At 50.3% G+C, this 10,514-nt stretch overlaps 1 protein-coding gene across 2 annotated transcripts; it reads right to left on the reverse strand.

Annotated features, from left to right (window-relative positions):
- Positions 1 to 158: 158 nt before the first annotated feature.
- Positions 159 to 10,415, reverse strand: LOC100346892 (aldo-keto reductase family 1 member A1). 2 transcript variants are annotated; one of them, XM_002715137.6, is made up of 9 exons: positions 10,325 to 10,415; positions 5,653 to 5,742; positions 3,328 to 3,447; positions 3,027 to 3,178; positions 2,252 to 2,447; positions 1,762 to 1,961; positions 1,483 to 1,555; positions 1,258 to 1,344; positions 159 to 314 (listed from the first exon to the last, which is right to left on the reverse strand). In XM_002715137.6, exons 2-9 carry the CDS (start codon positions 5,731 to 5,733, stop codon positions 249 to 251), a joined length of 975 nt encoding a protein of 324 aa, XP_002715183.3. In that variant the 5' UTR covers positions 5,734 to 5,742; positions 10,325 to 10,415; the 3' UTR covers positions 159 to 248. The 2 variants fall into 2 exon arrangements, with proteins under 2 accessions (XP_002715183.3, XP_089156887.1); XM_089300761.1 differs by lacking the exon at positions 5,653 to 5,742.
- Positions 10,416 to 10,514: the final 99 nt, after the last annotated feature.

Below are 10,514 nucleotides of genomic sequence, written 5' to 3' on the forward strand. Positions count from 1 at the left end.
AATGGAATTCAGCTGCCTGGATAGTCCCCCCAGAACCAAGAAAGTTGGGGAAGTTTGGGATTCAGAAGAAGGTGACCACTGGCAGCCCTCGTCAGTCATCCATGAGATAAACGGCTTCCGTCCCAGGCTTGACCAGACAAATCAGATGAGTACCAGTGTGGATGCTCCACGGCTTTATTAACTCCCCTTTCTGGGGGTGGCAGGACCTCATAGCTGGAGAGCTGAAGGGGAGCCAGGATGCCAAGGGCTCAGTATGGGTCATTAAAGGGGTACAGAGGATGCCCCGCATCTCTGGGGACCCTCTTGCCATCCATCTGAAAAAAAAAAAGAGGCAGACAGGTGACCTCATTAGCAGAAGCTGCACCAGCAAAGACTCTGGGCATCTCCCCCACAGCCTTCTGAGCAACCTCATCCGTGAGCAGCACTATAGCAGATGGCAGGGCCCCATCCTGGCCACAGGAAATACCACTTGGTACCAACAGCACTGCAGCACCACACCCATAGCCTGGTACTAGCTGCTCCTGCCCCTAAGAGTTTGCCGTCATAACTGGGACCAGGTGCCCAGGAATTTTTTATTTCCTTATGTGCCACAGCCTTCAGTCACAACCTAACTCCTACAGAAAGGTCAAGAATGGGATCGGCAATGTGGCACAGAGGGTTAAGCTGCCACTTGGGATGCCCACATCCCATAGAGTGGCAGGTGGGAGTCCTGGCTACTCCATGCTTCCAATCCAGCTCCCTGCTAATGCATCTGGAGACAGTCGATGATGGCCGAAGTACTCAGTTTCTTGCTACCCATGAGGGAGACCCACATAGAGTTCCAGCTCCTGGCTTAAGCTGGCCTAACCCTGGCTATCACTGATCCGTTAAGTGAATCAGAGGGCAAAAGACAGATTCTGTTATTCTGCCTTTGAAATAAAAAAAGCCCACAATTGTCTTATGGGCTCAGCATATCATTTACTGCCAACCTACTGTGTGTCAGGAACTGGGTCCCTTTTACAGGTTGGAAGCTGAACTTGGAGAAGCTAAATACCTTGTTCAAGACAACATGACACTGAGGAGCAAGACTGGGGCTCTCAGATTAGATGCCTTACTCTGAGCCATACTAATTCTCAGAAATCAAGGCAAAGCAGAGAACATCAAATCCAGGAGAGCAAACCCAGAAACATGATCCTGTCCCTCCCACCACCAGCAACCAGAGGCCAGATCCCACCCAAACCTCCAATTCCCTGCCTCTCAGGAGTGAATCCATCTTACCACAATCATGGGCACGATATAGCGCCAGTTTCTGTTCAGGGCATCCAGCTGCTTCATCTCTTCCGGGCTAAAGGTGAAGTCAAACACCTAGGAGAGGGGAGTGGGGTCAGGACAGCCAGCCTTGAGGGTAGAGCACGCGTTCACAGCCCTGCCGTCTTCCCTAGGCAGATGGGGGCCAGAGTGTGCCCCAAGGGGCTGAGGACCACAGAACCCCTTCCCAGGTACCTGGATGTTCTGCAGGATGCGGGAAGGAGTGACACTCTTGGGGATGCAGATTACTTTCCGCTGGACCTGCCACCTAAGTGGGCGATAGGGCAGATGGGGAAGAGAAGTCAGATTCCTAAGAACACTTTGTCCTCCACGGAGCCTTTGCAAAGCTCCTGGAGCACCTGGCCATGTGGAATGTGAACATCCTAACCCTCAAATAAGGACCCTCAACCCTTGCCTCAAACCCCAGAGTTTTTCTCCTCAACCACAGCCGCTTCTCCCAAGAACACCACGCACCTGAGCAGGATCTGGGCTGGTGATCGGCCGTACTTTTCAGCCAGTGCCAGGACCACGGGTTCCTCTAGCAGAACAGGCTCATCAGGATCGCGCCAAGCACGGTCAGAGGAGCCCAAAGGGCTGTAAGCAGTCACCTCCAGGCCACGTGCTTGGCAGTGGGCAATCAGCTCATTCTGAGCCAGGTATGGGTGGCATTCCACCTGAAACAGGAACAAGCCATCACGCAGGGTGGCTACACACAGCTGCCTGGCCCCATACATGTCAGGAACCAGCTCCAGTGCTGATCTCCCACCTCCCCTCAGCTTGCTCGTCCCACCATGTTCCACTGGCAATTCCATCATCTCCATGGCTTCAATGCCCATCTTTACAGAGGACTTCTGCACCGCGTTTCTGACCACTTGCTAACCACCCCACTAAGGACACCAGCTCCAGCTCACTCAAGTGCCTGTGCACATAACACTGCAAGGCACCACTTGCTGGCTGTGCTCACCTGCAAGACGGCGGGGCGCACTGAGGCCACGCTGAGCACATCATCGATCTGCCGACTGTTGAAGTTGGACAGGCCCAGTGCCCGCACCAGCCCCTTAGCCACCAGCGCCTCCATTGCTTTCCAGGTCTCCTTGTAGTGGATGGATTCATAGCGCATAGTCCCATCGGCATTCTTGGGGAAGGGGTTGTCTCCCCGTCTATTGAAAGACACACCCATAAGTATGGGCACCAATGCCAGGCTTCTGCCCTACCTGCCTCTGTCCCACACCCCAAGCCCAGAGAGGACAAAGGGCCAAGAAGCAGGAACAGCTGTGCTTCTGCATCCTGCAGCTCATCATGCAGGCGTCACATCTACACGGAGCTTCCACTGCCTCCTCTGCTCCCTCGATCCACTTTCTCTTCGAGGAGGAATTCCTTCTTACCTCCTCGCTCCCCAGGAGTTATCTGCTATGCCAGCCTTCTCCCTGTGCCGGCACAGTGCTGATGGCAGGCTCCTCTCAATCCCCCTGTTGGGACTGACTCATCACAGAAACCCCAGGGCCTAGCTCAACAGAAGCCTCAATGAATAGGGGAGAGGAAGGACCACTTGTGCACCAGGAGAAGCTCCTGGTTCTATAGCTAAGCTCCTGACTATAGCAGAGGTCCTACTACCAAGCTGCTCGGCTTGCTACACAGGTGAGTGGTCCTCTACAGCTTTGCTGCCCTGCTCACTGTACATTACTACCAGATCCCACCAACCCCCTGACTCCCCAGATGAAGGCCCTGGCAAGGCTCACTCAAAAGCATGAGGCCAGTGCATCAGGTACAGGTCCAGATACTCCAGCTGGAGGTCGGCCAGTGTCTTCCGGAGGGCAGGCTCCACATCCTCAGGGTGGTGCTTGGTGTTCCACAGCTTGGATGTCACAAACAGCTCCTCCCGGGGCACTGCCTGGGATGAGAACAGCCGAGGGCACCCGTCTCACCCACCTGCACCTCTGGGACAGAATCCACCGGAAGCTGATGCTGCATTTCCCCAGCCAGGCCCCAGCCCCAGCCTCTGGGTTCTTCACCCCGATCCTCTGTAGCCCCACTGCTCACCTTGCCGGGTCCTACGTTCTCCTTCAGGGCCTCGCCAATCTCAGCCTCGTTGCCGTATGCAGTAGCACAGTCAATGTGGCGGTAGCCCACGCTAAGGGCATATTTAATCGCTGCCTTAACCTGTCAGGTCAGAGGAGAAGTCTATTCTGTTGATCTGCCCCAAAAACTGCACCTGCCCTTCCCTCCCCACCACCAAGGATTACAAATAAGGGAGCAGGCGTGTGATTACTGACGTCATAAATAAGAGTGCCAATTTTTAAATTAACAACAGGAGTCACTGTACACTTGCTCCTCATGTAGTATCTCTGTCCTTAATGTGTTATACTATGCAAATTAATGGTAAAACTACTACTCAAACAGTACTTTATAATTTGTGTAACTGTGTGGGTGCAAACTATTGAATTCTTAGTATATACCAAGTTGATCTTCCATATATAAAGGTAATTGAAAATGAATCTTGATGAAGAATGGGATGGGAGTGGTAGTGGGAGATGGGATGGTTGCAGGTGGGAGGCAGGTTATGGGGGGAAAAGCTGCTATAATCCAAAAAGTTGTACTTTCAAAATTTTTATTTATTAAATAAAAATTAAAAAAAAAAAAAAAACAACAAGGGAGCAGGACTATACCAAAGCCATTCATGCCATGCGGTAAGATGAAAGATGGTTCTGGTCCCAGGGTCCATCCTCTTTGGATGCTGCAAATTTTCATTCTGCCTCTACCCTCCCAGCCCACATGGTGCGATACCAACAAGCCATGAGAATCTGACCCAGCAAAAACTAATAATATTTCCCAGCATTTAGCATATATCAAGAGATCGATTGATTCCAACTAGAAGATCCCAAGCAGCTGAGGGAAAGAAATAGGAAAAAGGTTGTGGCTATCTGTCCACATCACATCTAGGCTAAATCCCAGACAGAAGAGGCTGCTCTGCAGCTAGCACCGCTCCCAAACTTCATAGCCAAATCTGTTTTAACTCTGACTCAGATTTCCAAGGACTAGAGAATAGGAAATGCCCATCCCAAGTGGAAACTAAACCTCATAGCTAAGTTAACCATAAAAAATCAGGTCTCAGGGCAGGCATTTGGGGCAGTTCTTAAGACTTTGCTTGAGACACTTGCATACTGGATCCAAGTCCCACCTCTGTTCCAGAATCCAGTTGATGGTTAATGCATACCCTGAAAAGCAGTAGGTTATTGGTCCAGTCACCTACTGGGAGACCTGGTTTGCGTTCCCAGCCACTAGCTTTTGTCTGACCCAGTCCTGGCTGCTGTAGACCTTTGAGGGCTGAACAAAAGACTGGGAGATCTCTCTCTCTGTATTTCAAATAAAAATAAATAAACAAATAAAATATAAAGCAGGTTCTATTCCCAGGATCTCCTTGTTTGCATATGTCTATACCAAGGAAAGTAACCATTTTTTTTAAACATCCCTTGAGCTAAGACTTTGAAATAGCTACTTATTAGTTATGTAAGTTTATAATCACCTCCATTTAGTAAGCTGTCCAACAAAATCCAAAATATTAACCATCTGGTTCATTAAGAAAAAGTATGCTGGCCGGCGCCGCGGCTCACTAGGTTAATCCTCCGCCTTGTGGCGCCGGCACACTGGGTTCTAGTCCCGGTCGGGGCGCCGGATTCTGTCCCAGTTGCCCCTCTTCCAGGCCAGCTCTCTGCTGTGGCCAGGGAGTGCAGTGGAGGATGGCCAAGTACTTGGGCCCTGCACCCCATGGGAGACCAGGATAAGTACCTGGCTCCTGCCATCGGATCAGCGAGGTGCACTGGCCGCAGCGCGCCGGCCGCGGTGGCCATTGGAGGGTGAACCAATTGCAATGGAAGACCTTTCTCTCTGTCTCTCTCACTGTCCACCCGGCCTGTCAAAAAAAAAAAAAAAAAGTATGCTAGCCTTGGTCTATACAGTTGACCAAGGTATTCTGCAAAGCTTGACAGCTGCTACATTCCTAACACCGGATGCACTAGGGACAAGCCCAGGCCTCAAGGAGCCCAGTGTGGGAGAGGAGACGTGCTCACGGCACAGGGTGCCAAGTGAGTATTAGGACTCATAGCACTGTGAGACCCAGGGAATGTGTCCCTCCTGTGCCCTTGGCCCTGCTGTGCGCTCAGCCCCTCCGATGTGACCTGAGGAAGCCAAGGGCTCAGTGTCAGCCCCTTCTTCCCTGATCTCTTCCCACCGCCCTCCAGCTGCATCCCCACTAGAAGTAATTATGGGGGGAGGGCGGGGCTGCTGAGGCAGAAGGCAGGATTCCTCCACCAAACCCTGCTGTTCCCTAGCACAGGCCAAGTCCCTCTCCTCTTCCCCCAGCCTCACCTGGCCAGGCTCACTCTTCCAGGTGCCCAGACCAATTAGGGGCATCTTCTGCCCAGTGTGCAGTATGACACAGGAAGCCATCACTGTCCCCTGAAACAGATGGGAAGAGAATGGTGTAGGGGTTAGTGCTACTGTCTGAGCCTCAGCCATGTGCTGGCCAACATCGCTACAAAACATGGGTCTGGAAGTAGATAGGGAAGGGAAGACCTTAATTCTGGGTAATGAATTATAGATAGATGAAAATTTCCAACTGAACAAAGTTAAATGATTGAAACAAACATCCCCCTTTGGAAAGCCTCCATATGGGGCATGGGGTGGGCACTGGCATTTAGTCTAGCACTTAAGACACCTATGTCCCATATTAAAGTTCTGGGCATGATTTCCAGCTCTGGCTGATGACTCCACCTTTCTACCAATATAGACCTGGAAAGCAGCAGTGATGGCTCTTGTAATTGGGTTTGTGCCATCCAGTGGGAGGACCTCGATTGAGTTCCCAGCTCCCAGCTTCAGCACCAGCCAGCTCTGGCCATTGTAGGCATACAGGGAGTGACTTAGTGGATGGGAGCTCTCTCTCTCCTTTCTGCCTCTCAAATAAATAAAATAAAAATGAGGGGTACATATAGTTGTGTAGCAGATTATACATCTTCTTGAGACACCCACATTCCATATCAGATTGCCAGTGGGAGTTCCAGCTACTCTGCTTCCAATCTAGCTTCCTGCTAATGCATCCTAGGAAAGCAGTACACCCATGTGCTACTCTGGGATGTAGCTGCTATCTCCTGGCTTGGACATGGCCCAGCCCTAGCTGTGTGGACATCTGAAGACTGAACCAGGGGATGGAGGATATCTCTCTCTCTGTTGCTCAGCCTTTTAAGTAAATAAAAATTAACATATAAAATAAATGAATAAATTAAAAGAACTTTCCAAAAGGCCCAAGAATACTTATTATGTTTAGCAAAGTTGAATATGCCAGGTCTTATGCTAAATCCAAGTGATATACATTGAAATAGGTTAATTGCCTTCCTTGAGGGAGAAGGTGAACAGATACTTTCAGCACAATTTGAAAGAGGTTTGACCAGAATCTGCATGGGGGCTGCACAAAGACTACAGAAAAGAGTAACCAGCAGGGTTAGTGTTCTGGTATAGTAGGTTAAGTCTCCACTTGTGGCAGCAGCAGCCCAAATGGGCGTTGGTTCAAGTCTCGATGCTTCTTTTCTGATCCAGCTCTCTGCTAATGGCCTGGGAAAGCAGTGGAAGACGGCCCAAGTGCTTGGGCTCCCGCACCCAAAGCGGAGACCTAGAAGAAGCTCCTGCTTTTGGCTTCCGATGGCCAGCTCTGGCCACTGTTGCCATTTGGGGAGTGAACCAGTGGATGGAAGACCTTTCTGTCTGTAACTGCCTCTCAAATAAATAATAAATAAATCTTTAAAAATATATATAAAACCTCAGCTTCCCAGTTCTGAAAGGACATGTGATAAAGTAGGCAATAAAACAAAGTTACTCATCTTTCTTAACACTTTTGACCCAGGAAGAATTTTATAGTCTAGGATAACCTAGTAACAGAAATCACTCTTTCTGCTACAGCAAAAACAAAACTGCTTAAATCTGGCCAGTAAACCACAGATAGCTGAGGGCAACACTCTTTGTAACCAAACTGCTCAGGGGTCAAGCAACCATGTTCTGGACTTCACAGGTGCGAGCTGGTGGCCTGCTGCCAACAGGGTCTGGCTGGTTTCCAGGGCTTGATGGCCTCACAATAAACTGTTTTCCAGCATGCAAGAGAGAACTCTGAAATTACAGCTGGGATAAGAGTTCAAACAAAAGCCTCCCCTACAGAGGGGAAAAGGAAGAAATCTAACTACTGATTCTTCCTTTCTTTTGCAGGTGAAAGTGAAAACCAAAAGGGGTGGGATTTTTGGAGCAAAGAGGGAAGAAGTCCTAAAAAGACCATCAAAGGACAAAAACTTCCAAGGGGGTAATGGAGGGATGGCAGCAGCAGGCTGATGTTTCTCTTTGGGATGAGGTCATTCTTTGCCTGCTCAACCTAAAACAACAGCTTTCCAGGCTGCTCTTCAATGAACAGACACCAGGCCTGGGTTTGCCAGGAAGAACCTGCTGCATCTCAGGCAGCACCAGAAACCCTCGCATTATCTCGAGGTGTCAAGTGAGAAGCCAGGAGTGCGGCAGAAAAGAGTGCAGGATCAGGTCTCAGGTTCTATCACTCCCAACTCAGTGTCCAGGTTCCTTCTCCTGAGGTTCCGCCTTCCCTTCTCAGAGAAGGGCTCCAAGGTGCTGCCTACATGCATGGAACCCAGAGACCCACAGACTGGGGCAGCAGCGTTTATGAGTGCTCCTGGCTGCTGGGCTTTTCCTCCACATCCCGCAGATGCTGTGTCCCCAGGAACTTTGTCCCAATTCTCTTCTCACCTTGTGGTTGAGTTCAGGTCTTTGGTTACTACCTGAAGCCCTGATTCTTCCCACTCTAGCTCCGTACATTCAACTCACATCCTGCAAGTATCTGAGACTCAACAAGTCCAAAATTCTACTCCTCCAATCCAGCAGCAGCAGGGACACGCATTTGGCCCAGTAATTAATATGCTCAAATCAGAGTGCCTGGGTTTCAGTCCCAGCTCTGGCTTCTGATTCCAGCTTCCTGCCAATGGAGACCTCTGAAGGCCACCGATAGTGGCTCATGTGGTTCAGTCCTTACCACCCATGTGGCCTGTCTTAACTGAGTTCCCAACTCCTGCTCCCAGCTTCAGTAGTCCCTAGTCCTGAGCATGGGCATGAACTAGGAGCTGGGAGCCCTCTCTCTTTCTATCTCTCTGCCTCTCATATTTAAAAAAGAAAAAAAAAATCAGCAGCAAGGAAAATGCAAAGCAAACATTTCAGGCTCTGGGGTTACACAGCTCCGCTGTTCAAGCGGTACTATATAGAAAGGACTCTGCATGGTGCCTGATTTATGCTCTCCTTTCTGTATATTGCACAGTGTCACCAAGAACCCAGGGTTTAGATAACAAGTATTAAAGCAAACCAGACAACAAGTTCACAACATAATCCATGAGGGCTTCAAAAAAAGTTATCTAAAGAAAGTATTTTGCAGTTCCCTGAGGGATCTGAGTGTTATCTGATGATCTGGTAGGCAGTGGGGGAGAAAACTGTGTCTTCTGTATGTAAAGCAAGCCTGGAAAACCACCTTAAGTTGGTAATACTGGTGCACATTTGGGCTGTTTGGCTGGGTTAAAAATACTGTTAATATTATAAATATAGAAAAAGACAGTTTGATTTAAAACATAATGTAAGACTTAAGACTGTAATAATTATTCCCAAACTTCTTGAAAATAGGAAAATTCAAAAACATATTTCCTAAGTCTGTGTCAAGTCCATCCAGATGTACCTGCACTGTCACTGCCCTAGCTCTCCTCACCAAATCCCTTACCCAAATCATGATCTCTCTGCTTCCAGAGTGGCCCGTCTCCCCATGATCCATTCACAAATGCAACCACGTGACTCCTGTGCTCAAGTTCCTTGGCAGTTCTCCCCTCCCCTCAGGAGAAAGTCCAGATTCCAAAGCCCGGCCTGGCCCCATTTTCCAGACTTGCAGCACCAGCACCAGGTAATGACTGCAGGTTCTCTACACACTCTCCCTTCCCAAATCACAGACCTCCAGGCCAACCACCTCTTCTTAGCTGGTGCATATCACTGAGGTGTTTGTCTGTGTGTATACCTATACCTTGCACACACTGCTACATTTCGCCATATATTTCCTACAAAATTTGGTACTCTGAGGTCAGGGTCTGCCACCTATCAGACTCTGTCACTCCTAGAGTGCCTAACCACACATGCACACACATACATACATGTGTATCCATTCATGCAGACACATACAGCACACAGAGGCTGTAAATGGGGAGATGGAGCTTAGCCAGCTGGACGGGTATTTGAGGAAGTCACTGATTCACTTTTTTCCTTTACTCCTTGGGAAATCAGTAAAGAATCATGTCTGCAAAACAAAGCACTTCCTTAATCAGCAAAAAAATAAAATAAAAAATAATAAATTCCAGCGCACCAGACAGGATCATACTGAGATTGCCCCAGTAACAGGCCTGGTCAGAACCGTCAAGGCCGTTCTAGGGGGTCCTGCAGCCCTGAGGACGGGCAGTCTGAAGGAAGCAGGAACTCATAGCAGCCCCATCCGGAGAAGGTTGGGATCCCGGCCTAACAGAGCTCTGCGGCATCAGAACAATAAGCCCCATCTTTCCTAGACCCAACGCAGGCGCCCAAGAAGCAAATTCTCCACTCTCGTCCCCCTCAGTTCGTGCTACTATCTGGGAAGCATCCGTGCGCCTCCATAGGAAAACCAGAGCAGAGCGCTTGGAAAAACCGTGGAGGTGAGCAAACAGGAAGATGCCCACGGGAACTCACAGAGCAATACTGGGAGCCAGGCGCCCGCCAAGCTTTCAGTCCTCACCCTTACTACAGCTCTGACGCGGGAACGCACTTAACCGCTGAGGAACTGAGGCTCAGAGAAACTGAGAAGCCATCGGAGATGCAAGAGACGAGCTCAAACCGGAAACCACGTCTGGCTGCCCCAGGGGCCGCGCGCTCCGCTGTGAAGGAGCCGGGCTCTCGCCCGCGGGAGGAAGACGGGCCGGCGGCACAAGAGACTCACCTCGGCACGCGCACAGGGCGAGCGCACACGACCGTGACCTGGGCTCAATCCTGCACCCTGCCGCGTGGCCAAGGGGCTTCAGCTTAAGTCTGGCGGTGAGGAGGAAGCTCCACCCTGAGGGAGGGCAAGGGGCCGGGCACCCCGCATCACGCGCAGGGCGGACCCCGCCCCATTCCCGCCCAGCCTCCCC

This window comes from Oryctolagus cuniculus, chromosome 7, assembly GCF_051225735.1.
Source record: "Oryctolagus cuniculus isolate XC-2025 breed Fujian yellow rabbit chromosome 7, ASM5122573v1, whole genome shotgun sequence".
Taxonomy (NCBI): Eukaryota; Metazoa; Chordata; class Mammalia; order Lagomorpha; family Leporidae; genus Oryctolagus; species Oryctolagus cuniculus.

Excerpts from the sequence above, each read along its gene's own strand:
- LOC100346892 (XM_002715137.6), bottom strand. The coding sequence starts at position 5,733 with ATGGCTTCCTGTGTCATACTGCACACTGGGCAGAAGATGCCCCTAATT. Across the intron at positions 1,962-2,251 it reads TGCGCCCCGCCGTCTTGCAG|GTGGAATGCCACCCATACCT; the intron begins GTGAGCACAGCC and ends TTCCTGTTTCAG. Across the intron at positions 1,345-1,482 it reads GCATCCTGCAGAACATCCAG|GTGTTTGACTTCACCTTTAG; the intron begins GTACCTGGGAAG and ends CCCCTCTCCTAG.